The sequence below is a fragment of the Bos mutus genome, chromosome 28 (genome assembly GCF_027580195.1).
Source record: "Bos mutus isolate GX-2022 chromosome 28, NWIPB_WYAK_1.1, whole genome shotgun sequence".
Taxonomy (NCBI): domain Eukaryota; kingdom Metazoa; phylum Chordata; class Mammalia; order Artiodactyla; family Bovidae; genus Bos; species Bos mutus.
In genome coordinates, this window is record NC_091644.1 from 16,423,386 (window position 1) to 16,439,240 (window position 15,855).

The window sequence follows — 15,855 nt, forward strand, 5'->3', positions numbered from 1 at the left end:
ATTGACTCTTAACAACTGAGCCACCAGGGAAGCAAGAGTGTTTTAAAACAAACCTCCAATATTATACCATTTGATTTTTAAATACTTTAGGATGTAAACTTAAGAGATAATGCAACACTACTATTACCACACCTACAAATAGGTAGCCATACTTATTAAATAAATGGTAGAATTTTCAATAAACAGGCACAAATATGGTAGTTTATTTCTTTACTAGGGTAATAAGGAGGGGCCAGTGCCTTTCATATGCTGATTCTGATACTTATGTATGCAGTGATGGGTCATACTTACCCACTAGGCCTCTAAAGAGTTTTAATAAGCATCTACCGTCTTGTCAGTTTTTTTTTTTTTTAATTAGAAAAAGAAGGACGTTTTTCCTCTATGTGTCTGCCGGATTAATATTCCTAAAGTAGGGCTCAAACCATTTTACTTCCCTACTCTAGAACATTTCATTTGTTTTGTTTATAAAATTAAACTCATTCTCACTGGATTCTGCCAGCATTTAAAGCTCTTCACAAAATGATATAACTGTGCTTTTCTAGTCCTTTTGTTGTTGTTGTTGTCAGTCTTCAAATCTCTCCCTTAAATGCCACCTCCATAGTTTTGCTTATGCTGTTCCCACTCCCCAGAGCATCTCTCCTTTTCTGGATATATTGTATCTCTACCCATTAAAAGGGAAAATAATCTGGGACAATATATATAGTATGCTGCAATTGGTGCAACAGAAGAAAAGCGTTTATATTCCTACTGACTACTTACACATAAGCAAACTCTAGAAGGATGAACAGGAAGTAACAATGGTGGAGGGGTTGGGCATATAGATACAAAAATAACAAGGAGACTTTTTCATTGTATAACTATTTATGTATTTTTTAAAGTTTTAATCATGTGACTGTATTACATACTCAGAAATTTAAATTTTTAAAAAGTGATGCAGATGAGACAAAACAAAAGTGTCTTTCAGGGCCCAATAGTACTTCCTCCATAAAGGTTTTCCAAATCTTGGCTGTATGTGATTTTTTTCTTTTTTCTAAGACCTATGTACATGGTATATTTTTCACATTTTTTTCTGCTGCTATTTATTTATGTACTTATTTTTTTCTCCTTATCACTCTCGAATTCCTCCTTAAAATTTTAGAGATTCCCTTCAGTACTTAATGGTATCTTAAAACGTTGTGCTTAATTATAGAAATCTACATAATTATAGAAATCTATGGTATATACTCATTTATTTATTTACTAAGATTAGGGCAAAAATGTATTAGAACAAATCTGTTTTGATTATTAGCAAATATGCACTTCTTTTAATTCAAAGTTGAAATTTCTTTTGCATTAGGATCGAAGACAATGACGGTGAATTCTTGTTAATAGAAGCTGCTGACTTTCTCCCTAAGTGGTTGGATCCTGATAATAGTGCCAACAGGGTAAGTATATCCAAGTTTAGAAAATTTATAAAGGTGAAACCATTTTGCATCATTTTCATATGTATCTGGATTTTGTCAATGCCAGGTATGGAAACTATATCACTTTGCAGGTATTTTTCCACCAAGGGGAGTTGTGCATTATTCCTGCACCAAAGAAATCTGGAACAGTATCCTGGTTACCTACCACACCTCCAACAATCTCACAAGCACTGAGTATAATCTCAACACACCCAGAAAAAATTCTGGCTTCAGAATCTGTACGAGCTGCTGTGAATAGACGCATCAGAGGGTAAGAAAACTGACACTTTTAGTGTCACACTGCTAGTCAAGGAGCCTTTTGACTTCCTGTTGCTCAAGTCTTTTGATGAATCGAAGCATTTCTTTCACCTAGATTAGTGCTGATTTTCATTCTGTCTTTATCCTTTGTGAAATTGACCAACAAATTAAACTTCCTGTGTTTTAAAATCAAGAAACAGATGTATCTTTTAGTCGTCATTTGAAGGTTCTAGGCCCAATGTTTTTGCATTTATTTACCTTAGAGAGTGTGGCCAAGTATTATGTAGATCCATAGATTAAAATTTTGGACCTTTAGAGATGAAAATCTGAGTGAGTACAATCTGTTCAGGAATTTTCTTTCATTCTGGGTGTATATATGGGATTCTCTTACTTGTTGGAGTGTGTTAGGTTCTATTCAGAAGAGAACACCTTAGTCTAATAATGTATTAGTTCAGCCATTCAAATTTGAGTACCTATTAAATGTTTAGTACTATTCAGATCATAACAATATTAGATAATAATCTCTTTTAGCTTTGCTTCAGTACACTTTGTACCATTTTTTAGGAGAATAAATTCTGATTTTCTTTTCAAAGTATAGTAGTAACATTTTCGTTGTTTTTATTGGACCACCTTAATCCCTTTTCTTTATTTTCCATTTCTTTCACTTTTTCTTTCTCTCTTTTCCTACCTGTAGTCTTTAGTATATAGAATTTCTTTTTTAAACAATTATTTTTTTGGCCACTCAGCATGGAAATCTTAGTTCCCCAACGAGGGAATGAACCTGGGTTGTTGCTGGCAGTGAAAGCGCCAAATCCTGACCAGTGGACCAGCAGGGAATTCCCAAGGGTGACAAGAGAGTTGTCACTCTTTTCTCTCACTCATCTCACTCCTGATGAACCAAGACAAGATAAAATGTTAAGAGGAAAGTAAATGGTATAAGAATCCTAGATATTTACATCAGTTCAGTTCAGTTGTTCAGTTGTATCTGACTCTTTGCAACCCTGTTGCCTGCAGCACAACATGCTTCTCTGTCCATCACCAACTCCTGGAGCTTGCTCAAGCTCATGTCCATTGAGTCAGTGATGCCATCCAACAATCTCATCCTGTGTCATCCCCTTCTCCTGCCTTTAGTCTTTCCCAGCATCAGTGTCTTTTCTAATGAGGAAGTTCTTCATTCACATCACATGGCCAAAGTATATTGGAGGTTCAGCTTCAGCATCAGTCCTTTCAGTGAATATTCAGTACTGATTTCCTTTAGGATGGACTGGTTTGATCTTGCAGTCTCTGGGACTCTCAAGAGTCTTCAGCAACACCACACTTCAAAAGCATCAGTTCTTTGGCGCTCAGCTTTCTTTATGGTCCAACTCTCACATCCATACGTGACTACTGAAAAAACCATAGCTTTGACTAGATGAACCTTTGTGGCAAAGTAATCTCTGCTTTTTAATATGCTATCTAGGTTGGTCATAGCTTTTCTTCCAAGGAGTAAATGTCTTTTAATTTCATGGCTGTAGTCATCATCTACAGTGATTTTGGAGCCCAAGAAAATAAACTCTGTCATATCATAAAATAAAAGTGATTATGTTACCTGTCACAGGTACCCAGAAAAAATTAAAGCCTCCCTTCATCGAGCACACTGCTTCCTCCCAGCTGGCATTGCAGCAGTGCTGAAGCGGTGCCCCAGATTGGTGGCTGCAGGAGTCCAGGCATTTTACCTCCGGGACCCCATTGACCTGCGGGCCTGTCGTATTTTCAAGACATTCTTGCCTGAAACACGAATAATGACATCGGTAAGATATCTCTCTTGGTCATTTAGTTTCTCTCACTGAAAGGAATGTTGAACATTATTTTAATTGTTCACTAGGAAAAAATTGGGAATATTCTGTTTCCTCATAGCAAGTTAATATAGACTTTTTGTTGTTATTGTTCAGTTGATAAGTCATGTCCAACTTTGCAGTCTCATGGACTGCAGCACACCAGGCTTCCCTGTCCTTCACTATCTCTCTGAGTTTGCTCAAACTCGTGTCCATTGAGTTTGTGATGCCATCCAACCATCTCATCCTTTGTTGCCCCTTTCTCCTTCTGTCCGCAGTCTTTCCCATCATCCAGGTCTTTTCCAGTGAGTCGGCTCTTCACATCAGGTGGCCAACGTATTGGAGCTTCAGCTTAAGCACCAGTCCTTCCAATGAATATTCAGGGTTGATTTCATTTAGGATTGACTGGTTTCATATCCTTGATTTTTTTCTTTTCTCTTATCCAGAAGAGGAAGACCATAAGAGACCTGACTTCCTATTTTATATCTCAATGTTTCCTAGCTATTTCTGACCACATTTTCCCTATTTGAGCAATTATATCTTTCTTAGCAATAAAACATTTCATTTCCTCCGGAGAATTAAGAATTATTCTTTATCATCTACCTACCAAAATTGCCATGTAATGTACCTTAGTGACAACTAAATATAGACAGTGAAGGTAAATTTTATGGTGTATGAATTACATCTCTGTAAAGCTGTTACTAAAAAGTGTAGACAGTAAATAGGTTGAGTCTTCTTTGCATTTATCTGAATATGAAGCTCATAAATGAAGTTATTGTTGTTAACTGTGAAATGATAGGCATTTTAATTTCAGGAAGAGACTCACATATGTTGTGTCCCAATGTCCAGGTCACTTTCACTAAATGTCTGTATGCACAGTTGGTGCAACAAAGGTTTGTGCCGGACCGGCGGAGTGGATACAAGCTGCCTCCTCCATGTCATCCCCAGTACCGAGCCCATGAATTGGGCATGAAGTTGGTAATGTTGAACCAGAAAATTTAATTTTCTTCCTTAATGTCAAAGGGCTTTTCACAGAGTAATGACACAACTTAGAAATCTAAAAATACACTCTGTTAGTGTGAGAATGTAGTAAGATGTGGTATTTGAAATAAGGCAGAATGGATTATTCTGTAAGGGATGATAGAACTGTGTGTCCAGCTGAAAAAGTTATCACATCTATGCCAAAATAAATTCCAGTCGGACCAAATATTTAAGTGAAAAAAACAAAACCATAAAATTTGGAAGAAAGCGTAGGAAAATTTATGAAAATATGAGTAAGAAAGTCCTTCCTAAGCATGACTTGAAACTGGAAACAATAAAAGATTGATAAATTTGATTATATAAAAATTAAACATTTCTATATGGGAAAAAACCCATAAATATAGTCAAAATACAGTTAACCTGGAGAAAGTGTAAAATATCTTTGCAGTTTAAATTACAAAGAGTTAAAATAAAACTAGTAAATGACAAAAATTGCTTTATCTAGTATATACATTGCTACAATTCAAGGTGAAAAAATAGTAGCGATCAATCAAAAATGATCAGAAACCATTAACAAATAGTCCAGAGAAAAGGAAATATAAATGATTTTTATGAAAAATGTTGACACTTGCTCGTAATAAAAGAATTGCAATTTAAAACTACAAAGTAATGTTTTTCACCATTTGATTGACAAGTATCCAGAAGTTTGATAACAAATACGAGGTTTGTAAAAATACGTAAAGAGGTACCCTCAAACATTATTGATAGGAATATGAGTTGATTCAGTCTCTTAGGACAGTTTATCACTTTCCATAATATTTAAAATGAACAAACCCTGCTGCTCAGCATTTTCACTTCCTGAAATTTATCCTCCATATATTTCACTTGTTCACAAAGACATATGAAGATACTCGTGAAAGCATTGTTTATGGTAGCAAAAGACTGGAAAACACTTAAATGTCTACTAGTAGAAAGATAGTTGGATAAATTGTGGTCTGTCCATGAAGTGGGATGGATAAATTCATATGTTTGTATGAAATCCATCTCCAGGGCATATCACTAAGAGAAAAGCAAGGTTCAGAGCAGTATGTATGTTGCCATTTAGTGATGAAGGGGACGAAGTAGGAGGATGTATGTATGCACACGCACACATATCTGCTTGAGGGCAAAGATTACTTCTGAAAGGATATGCAAGGAATTGGTGGCAGTTTTCTCCAGAGTAATCAGGGAAGCTCCCTATTAGAATTATTTTGCCTTGTGCATTTATTATATTTTTTAATCAAAGGACTCTTAAAATGAAGTGATTCCCTCCCTTTACTGTTCCTAAGACCATGCTTAATTCATTTATAATTGTGTTAGACAAGAAACCTTTTGCAACCTTTTTTAAGCAAGCAAGAAGCAAGTTTAAATTTCTAGTTTTTTAATCAGTGAGAAGAGAAATCTCTTTCAGGAAAATAAGAATTTTTTGTTTTCTGTTATTTGCTTCCCCTTTATAATTTTTAGTAATCTGTAGAGATTAAGAAACTTGGAATTAAAGTCATATTTTTTTCATAAAATTTAAAGACTAGTATAAATGTTCACATACCCATATGTCCAGTCACCTAGTTCTTGAGTGTGGTTAAATGGAAAGAAAGTAACCTAATAATAAAAATTCTGTCTTTTCCATGTAGGCTCATGGATTTGAGATCTTATGCTCCAAATGTAGCCCACATTTTTCTGACTCCAAATCCCTTGTGATTACGTCACCACTCTGGGCTGGCTTCCTTGAAAGTCTGAAAAAGAATGATTACTTTAAGGTAGGACTTACTATGCACTCTTTAAACTGTATAGTCTAGGCAAAATCAAGCCAGTGATCTAAAGTGTTAGGTCCATATTTAATGTGTGACGTAAATGTAAGAACTAGAGTTAAAAGGGACCATTCTAGTTTGGTGGTAATAAGGGAGTGTCTATAAACTGTTTCTAATATTTTAGAAAAATTAATAACATCTATGCTGCTGCTGCTGCTAAGTCGCTTCAGTCATTTCCGACTCTGCGACCCCATAGACGGCAGCCCACCAAGGCTCCCCTGCGTCTGGGATTCTCCAGGCAAGAACTCTGGAGTGGGTTGCCATTTCCTTCTCCAATGCATAAAAGTGAAAGTGAAGTTGCTCAGTCGTGTTGGACTCTTAGCGACGTCATGGACTGCAGCCGACCAGGCTCCTCTGTCTATGGGATTTTCCAGGCAAGAGTACCGGAGTGGGGTGCCATTGCCTTCTCCGAATAACATCTATACAAAGTGATAAAAGTTATTATTTATATCAGATGAATAACTTGTGCAAATCTATGAAGCAAACATGAGAATGCCAAATAGAAAAATTAGCAAAAACATAGATTAAAAAATTATATGACCTAAATGGGAAGGAAATCCCAGAGAAAGGGGATGTATGGAGATGTATGGCTGATTCACTTTGCTGTACAATGACGTACACAACAGTATAAAGCAACTCTGCTCCAAAAAAAAAATTACGAAAAGGGAACTAGTAAATTTCTCTTAAAATAATCACTCTCACACATAGTAAAGATATGTATTTTAACACAATAGTAAAAAGCATACGAAAGATATTCAGTGCTGTTGAGAATATTGTGAAAATAGTACACCTATACATTGCTGATAACGTAATAGTTGCAACCTTAATTGGAAAGTAATTTGATACTGTATTCAAAGAATTGTACAAAAGTTCAAACTTGGAACCTTCACTTTATTTTATTATTATTTTTAATTGGAAGATAATTGCGTTACAATGTTGTGTTTCTGCTGTGCAACGCATGAATCAGCTATAAGTATATGTATGTCCCTCCTCCTAAACCTCCCTCCTCCGCACAACCCCACCCCCTGTAGGTTATCGCAGAGCACAGAGCTGAGCTGCCGGTGCTGAACAGCAGCTTCCCAGTAGCTGTCTGTTTCACACATAGCAGTGTATACGTGTCAGCACTGCTGTCTCAATTTCTCCTGTCCTCGCCTTCCCCTCCACGTTCATAAGTCATCCTCTACGTCTGTGCCTCTGTTCCTGCCTTGCAAACAGGGAAGCTTTATGTTAAATAATCTACACTTTAAGGAAACATCCAAGAAGTAGAAAAGTCCTTAAGAATATGATAATTTTAAAGATTGTGTAGTGGTAGGGAAAACTGCTTATATATTGTTAAAGAAGTATTAAGCATAAATGCCATCATAAACATGCCTGTGAAAGCTAGAAATGATAGTTAAGGTTAGGGTTATGCTATTTTTTGAGCTCTATTTGTACTTTGTTTTATAAATTAATTTCTGGTTAATCAATTGTTTCTTTATAACAAGTTATTAATAAATAATAGAAAATGATAGAAAACCTCCCAAATTGGAAAGAGGCCCTTAAATGGTGAAAAGGATGAGGTCCTATCACGTTTAGCCTAGTCCCTTTTTTGGAGAAACTACATCCATGAGAAAACAAGGATGAGGAGTCAGGCCTCATGCTTTTTGTACAATATATTACAGTATTGTATACTGCCTCCCTGGAAGTTGCTGGTGAGCAGATTATTTTAATGATACCATCTATACCAGGTTCTGATGGGCATTATTATTTTTTTAGGGACTGATGGAAGGTTCTGTTCAGTACCAGGAAAGGCTAGAAATGGCCAAGAACTACTTCCAGCTCTCTGTAAATCGGCCAGAAAGGTGAGTTTATCTCTACCCAAACAGGGCAGCAGAGTGATAACTTTCCACAAGTTAAGGAGTTACTTACTCCTGAGATGGCTGCACATATTGGAGTTTCTATATTTAAACTGTTAATGGCAGGACTCATGACTACTGAAGAAGCTGATGTCAAGACAGGAGGTGTTGTTATGGGAGTTTTCTGGCACTTGTAGCCATTACCACCACCACCACCACCACCTTCATCATCATCATATAATGGCTAATGTATGTTGAGTACTTACAAAGCTTAGGCCACTAACTCATTTAAACCCCTCTTAAAGCCCTTTGAAATAGATATAATTGTTATTTTCCCTATCCACAGCTGAGAAACTGAATCTAAGAGAGGTTATGTAATCTGCCAAAGGTTACACAGGTCAAAATGACAGGCCTAGGGATTTGAGCTCACGGATTCTGTTAATGAGCCACATGCTTAATTTCTGTGGGAATGCTGGGCTGTGTTCAGCTTTTTTAGGTGGATCTGAAACACAGGATGAAGCAGGCATTCAGCTTCCAAATCATAGCTCATTCTAACCTGCCATATGTTTTCTGGGGGAAGAAAGAAATGAGCACAGGGTTGAAAGAAAATGGTGGTAGTTTAGTCGCTAAGTCGTGTCCAACTCTTGCGACCCATGGACTGTAGCCTGCCAGGCTCCTATGTTTATGGGATTCCCAGGCAGGAATACTGGAGTGGGTTGCCATTTCCTTCTCCAGGGGATCTTGCCGACCAAGGACTCGAACCCACGTCTTCTGCATTGCAGGCAGATTCTTTTACCGACTGAGTTATGAGGGAAGCCACATGGAAGAAAATGGCTGCCCTTTAAAATTCGATAAAGTTGAGTTTCAGTTCTGGTAATACTGGAGTAACATATCAGACTAACCCCCTGCTAATTGCAGTGATAACACTGGACAGAATATTAAAAAAACAAAAACAAAAAAACAGTTATTTGAAGACACTGGAGAAAAAAGCAAGCAAAAATCAGAGGGAATAGGATGCTTGAAAGAAGAAAGTCCCTTTTGTCTGACTTGTCCGTTGAGGGCACGTCTAGTCAATATGGCCCAAGGATAATGGAGCTTCTGCAGAAGGGTTTATTGGGCTGAGGAATCAAAGGTCAGAATTTGAGCACTGGAAAAAATTCAGTTTATGTCTGCAAAACTGAATTTGAGATACTTAAAGCTAAGAATTGGACACAACTGAGCGACTTCACTTTCACTTTTCACTTTCATGCATTGAAGAAGGAAATGGCAACCCACTCCAGTGTTCTTGCCTGGAGAATCCCAGGGATGGGGGAGCCTGGTGGGCTGCTGTCTATGGGGTTGCACAGAGTCGGACACGACTGAAGTGACGTAGCAGAAAGCTATTAAATAACGTGAAAGAAATAACTTTGTAAATGTTGTGGCTCAGAAGGTCCCCAGTTGTGTGTAGATGTGTGTTTTGTTTTGCTGTTGGGCTTTTTTTCTCAAACTGAACTGGTTTTGAACCCCACTTGTTTTGCCAACATCTCAAACATCACATATGTGTGTAATAAAATGTTACTTAAAGATTGTATGAAGCAAAATTGATGGCGAGAGAACTCTAACCTCAGTATCTGTGAGATAGTAATGACTTTACAGCAGTCTTTATTCTTGTGTATTCTTGCCTGGAGAATTCTGGACAGAGGAGCCCTGATGGGCTGCAGTCCATGTGATCGCAGGGTCGGATACAACTGAATGGCTAACACTTTTTTTTCCACTCTTTTGTAAGCGTCTAGGGACAGGGGAGCCTGGTGGGCTGCCATCTATGGGGTCGCACAGAGTTGGACACAACTGAAGCGACTTAGCAGCAGCAGCAGCAGCAGGGGTGCCTTTGTCCCATTCTCATCAATTTTACGGCAGTAATTTGTGGAAAAGAGGATGCCTTCTTAGGGTATGTTTTAAGGAAACTCGGGAAAGAAAGTAAAGGAGGTGGCTCTCATAGTTAGGGGAATCTCCCCCAGATGAATCTTGTCACCTCTAGAAGACCACTCCCCTGTTGAACAGCATTACGTTATAATCTTAGGTTGAAGAGAAGTTAAGAAATTAGAGAGACTCATGTAGGAGATTTAGGGCTATCTTATTCTCCCATGAAATAAGATAGATTGAGGGTTTGGTAGTTCTTTTTAAATAACAATGTCTTTTATCATTATACAAGTAACACTCATTCAGATGGCAAATAGAGAAAAATGTAAGAGGGAAAAATTTATATCATGACTAAGCTACTGTTATTCCAATGTATATCATGAATTAGCCACTATTATTATTCTTCTGATTTACTGCCTTCCAGGATTATTATTCCCCATAACCAATTGACTTGTTTAAAAAATTTTACATTATCAAGAAATTATGTATCTTGTTCATAATTTTTACTCGTTGTAATCTTACATTTTCCCATGACCTTAAAATGTTTTGATAAAGTGTATTTTTAAATAGCTGCACAGCGTTTTAGCAAATGGACCCTAATTTACTTATTACAAATAGCTTCAATATCCAACATTTTCATGAGTGTTGTAGGAGAAACTCTCGTTCACCAACCAGAATGACTTCTCTGCAGTTCAAAACCAAGCTCACATCTCGCTCGAGACCTGCTCTTGGCTCCTAAAGCTTCTGTTTGTTTGCTTTGTTTTTATTAGCTGAATTAATATCTTCAGCTGTTTCCTGCTGTCTTTTTAATTGTACCACCATCCTTCTTATCACCCAGATCTCCTGGCTCTCCTTGGATCCAGTCCTTAGATACTGTTCACTATTATCTTGTGTCTTACATTCTTTTACCTTACTGCCTGGCTAGATACTCTAATTATTTAGTTATTGAACTATCGGTTCAGTTCAGTCGACTACTCAATCGTGTCCAACTCTTTGTGACCCCACGAGCTGCAGCACGCCAAGCCTCCCTGTCCAACACCAACTCCCGGAACGCACCCAAACTCATGTCCATTGAGTCAGTGATGCCATCCAACCATCTCATCCTCTGTTGTCCCCTTCTCCTCCTGCCCTCAATCTTTCCCAGCATCAGGGTCTTTTCAAATGAGTCAGCTCTTCACATCAGGTGGCCAAAGTATTAGAGTTTCAGCTTCAACATCAGTGCTTCCAGTGAACACCCAGGACTGATCTCCTTTAGGATGGGCTAGTTGGATCTCCTTGCAGTCCAAGGGACTCTCAAGAGTCTTCTCCAGCACCACAGTTCAAAAGCATCAATTCTTCAGCACTCAGCTTTCTTTATAGTCCAACTCTCACATCTATACATGACTACTGGAAAAACCATACCCTTGACTAGACAGACCTTTGTCAGCAAAGTAATGTCTGCTTTTTATTTTTATTTTATTTTATTTTTTTGTTTCTGCTTTTTAATATGCTGTCTAGGTTGGTCATAACTTTCCTTCCAAGGAGTAAGTGTGTTTTAATTTCATGGCTACAGTCACCATCTGCAGTGATTTTGGAGCCCAAAAAAATGAAATCTCTCACCGTTTCCACTGTTTCCCCATCTATTTGACATAAAGTGATGCGACCAGTTGCCATGATCTTAGTTTTCTGACTGTTGAGCTTTAAGCCAACTTTTTCATTCTCCTCTTTCACTTTCATCAAGAGACTCTTTAGTTCTTCACTTTCTACCATAAGTGAACCATACTGAACTATGCTGCTGCCGCTGCTGCTAAGTCACTTCAGTCGTGTCCGACTCTGTGCGACCCCATAGATGGCAGCCCACAAGGCTCCCCCGTCCCTGGGATTCTCCAGGCAAGAACACTGGAGTGGGTTGCCATTTCTTTCTCCAATGCATGAAAGCAAAAAGTGAAAGTGAAGTCTCCCAGTCGTGTCCAACTCTTTGCGACCCCATGGAGTGCAGCCCACCAGGCTCCCCCATGCGTGGGATTGAACTATAGCTACACCTAAACTTATTTCTCAGCCTCTAGTGACTCTTCTCTTCCAATTCAACCATCAGAGCCAGAAGAATCTGCTTGAAATATATCTGTAATCATGTTACTTCCCTCTCTTAAAAATTATTAAAGATTGTAATAGTGAATAATTACAAACAATGGAAGTGTCCACCAATAATAGATAAATGAATTTCAGTGTATGTATATGTTGGCTTATTATCCATTAGTTAACCAGAGATTATATAAATATCCATAAATCTAAGTCATAATTTCTCAACCTTGACACTATTGACACTTTGGACCAGATGGTTCTTTGCTGTGGGGAACTGTCCTGTGCATTGTAAGATGAAGCAATGTCTCTGACCTCTACTCAGTAAATTCCCCTAGGACTGACTCCCCACTCCCCACCAATTGTGACAACCAAAAATATTACCAAATGTTGCCAAATTGTCACCGGTTGAGAATCACTGGTCTAAATGAATAGATTTTAAAAATACAATGTTGAATGAAAAATACAAGTAAAATGTAGGTGCTATGGATATAAATTGTAAAAATACACAAAATACTAAATATTATAGATACATATATCTTCATTCAGTCAGTAAGTATTTATTATCTCCTATGTGCCAGGCCCTATTCTGGGCACTGGGAATACAACAAGTGAACCCGAATTCTCCCTGCCCCGTGGAGCTGCATACTAGTGTAGGAGAAAGACAATAAACCATTATATGATGACAGATGGTAAGTAGTACTTTGAAGAAAAGGCAGTGTTTGGGGAGAGAGATGTAAGGGCTGCTCTTCTAGGAAGGTTGACCAGGGAGACCTTTCCGAGGAGGTTTTCTTTCAAATGAGATCTAAGAATGTCAGGGATTGAGGCAGACAGGTGATACTGAGGGAATGGTATCAAGGGAATAACATGTCTGGTAAAGAAAACAGTGTTCTCTTACTCACTCAGAAGAGAACACTCAGTGTTCTCTTACTCACTCACTTCAGTGGCCCAGGAAGGTTCTCGTGAGAGCTGTCACTTTTGGGCAGCAGAGAAACAGACTGGAACTGATAGTGTTGATCATCAAAGGGAATACTAACTTTATCTATCATATATTTTTTAAAGTACGTGCTTAAAGAATTCACCTGCCATTGCAGGAGATACAGATTAGATCTCTGGGTTGGGAAGATCCCCTGGAGGAGGAGAAAGTGGCAACCCATTGCAATATTCTTGCCTGGAAAATTCTGTGAACAGAGGAGCCTGGCAAGCTGCAGTCCGTGGGGTCACAAAGAGTTGGACACGACTGAACACCACCAGCACATATATTACTAGTTTGGTTTTTATGTTAAATTTATCAATGTAATCATATATTTAGACTAGAGGTAAATATTAGCAGTATTTTAATTCTGGGTGGTAAGGCTATATTACCTTTTTGACTTATCTATATTATTTTAATCTCATAAAGCAAAAATTAAAAATAACAAAGAAGCCATCAGTGATCACTCACTCCTTACTTCACTGAGTCTAAACTTAGCCTTTTCAGCCTCGTTGTACTCGTCAGTCCATCTGTTCAGCCTCAGATTTCACCCTTAAGCCAAACTGAACCCGTTTGCTCTCTCTGAACATGTTCCTCACTCCCCACCTCTATACAAATGCTCGTTTTTCCCCTTACCTAGCTTCTCTATCAAAATCCTCTTGATTCTTTAAGGGCTACCTCAGTTTCTTCCATTAGCTCTTTCTTTTTAATTTCTCTGTCTCCACCCAGTGAATGTAATTACCTTTTCCTATGATTCTTTGAACCATTTGGTATTTCTGTGTGTCTTTATATGTTTTTATCATAATTATTTGTGTATATTTCTTTTCTCTGCAATATTTGCATATTACAGAGTAGGGATAATTCCCTGTTACCCGCATGATTCAGCAAGGTATGCAAATGTTTATTAAATTTATGCAAGTCCATTATATAACTTGGTTTGTTCCATTATAAATAGTTAAGACAGAGTTCCATAAACTTATATAACAAATCACATCACCATCATAAAATAGCTCACTTGTCATATAAATCATCTCTGTGTGTATTTCCCTATCAGTTTATAGTAAGAGGAGCACAAAATAGTATCAGAAGACTTGATTTCAAGCCTTTGCTCTGTCCAACTCAATGACCTTAAGTTGTAGAAACTCACTGGGCTCTGAGTTTCTCCTTTGTAATACAGGATTATTACCTCCTTGTAATAGTAATTGTAATAGTAAATAAGAAAATGTATTTGAAGTGCTAGCCTAGCATTTAATACATGATAGATTTATTTTTGTGCATACTTTCTTCTGGGTTTTCATTTCCTCATAATATGATATATATAAATTGAAAGAGTTACACTAAATCAGCAGCTTCATGATGGTGTTCCATGGAGCCTGCTGCAGAGCAAAGGGGAAGGCAAGATGAGCAGGTCTCTGAGCCTCCAGCCTCCATTTCAGTCAAAGCAATCTTTCAGGGTTCTTTTTAGTTTGACTGAGGTATAATTGACAAAACTGTAAGACACTTAGGTGATTTGATATACCTATACATTATGAAAAAGAGTCCCACCACCTAGTTAATTAACAGATTCTTCACCTCACATATTTATATTTTGTGTGTATATGAGAACATTTAATATTTACTCTCTTAGAAGATTTCATTTACACAGTGGTGTTATCAACTATAGTAACCATGTTTCACATTAGATCCTATGACTGTATTTACTTTACAGCTGAAAGTTTGAATCCTTTTTCCAGGATTTTTGTGCTTATTTCCATCACCCCTTAGTCACTGGCAACCATTTTTATTCTCCATTTCCATGAGGTTGACTTTCTTTTTTTTTTTAGATTCCACATATAAGTGATATCATGCAGTATTTAACTTTCTCTATCTAGCTTATTCCATTCAGCATAATGCCTTCAAAGTGCATCCATGTTGTTGCAAATGACAAGGTTTACTTTCTCTCTCATGGCTAAATAATATTCCATTACATTCCAGTGTGTGTAGATATATACATTCCAGTGTATATCCAGTATATATATATCTCTCCAATGTGTGTGTGCTAAATTGCTTCAGTCGTGTCCAGCTCTGTGTGATCCCGTGGACTGTAGCCTGCCAGGCTCCTCTGTCCATGGGATTCTCCAGGCAAGAATACTGGAGTGGGTTGCTGTGCCTTCCTCCAGGGGATCTTCCTGACCCAGGGACTGAACCTGCCTCTCTTACATCTCCTGCATTGGCAGACAAGCTCTTTACCACTAGTGCCACCTGGGAAGCCCATGTATATCTCTGTCTCTGTGAATTTATCTGTCTATCCATTCATCCATCTACACCACATCTTTATCCAGTTATCTGTTTGTGACACATAGGTTGTTTCCAGTCTTGGCTAACTGTGAATAACACTGCAGTGAACACGGGGATGCTGACATCTCTTTGAGATTTTGTTTTCATTTCCTTTGGATAAATACCCAGAAGTGGGATTGCTAAGTCGTATGGTAGCTCTATTTTTAATTTTTGAGAAACCTCCCTACTGTATTCCATAGTGGTGGTACCAATTTGCATTCCCACCAACAGTGCACAAGGGTTCACTTTTCTCCACATTCTTGCCAGTGCTTGATCTCTCTTTTCTTTTTAATGATAAATATTCTGACAGGTGTGAGGCAATATCTCTCTGTGATTTTTATTTGCATTTCCCTGATGACTAGTTGATGTTGAGCACCTTTTCTTGGCATTTGTGTATCTTCTTTGGAAAAAATGTCTGTTCATTTTCTCTGC

General features: G+C 37.8%; 1 protein-coding gene across 4 annotated transcripts in view; it reads left to right on the plus strand.

Moving 5' to 3' along the window:
• Positions 1–15,855, plus strand: part of ECD (ecdysoneless cell cycle regulator) — a 33,593-nt gene that overhangs the window by 6,791 nt on the left and 10,947 nt on the right. For all 4 annotated transcript variants that reach the window (XM_070364549.1, XM_070364548.1, XM_070364550.1 and 1 more), the window contains exons 4-9: positions 1,337–1,424; positions 1,535–1,713; positions 3,298–3,490; positions 4,364–4,492; positions 6,166–6,291; positions 8,098–8,183. In XM_070364549.1, coding sequence (XP_070220650.1) covers positions 1,337–1,424; positions 1,535–1,713; positions 3,298–3,490; positions 4,364–4,492; positions 6,166–6,291; positions 8,098–8,183 — 801 coding nt within the window. The remainder of the gene's footprint in view (positions 1–1,336; positions 1,425–1,534; positions 1,714–3,297; positions 3,491–4,363; positions 4,493–6,165; positions 6,292–8,097; positions 8,184–15,855) is intronic.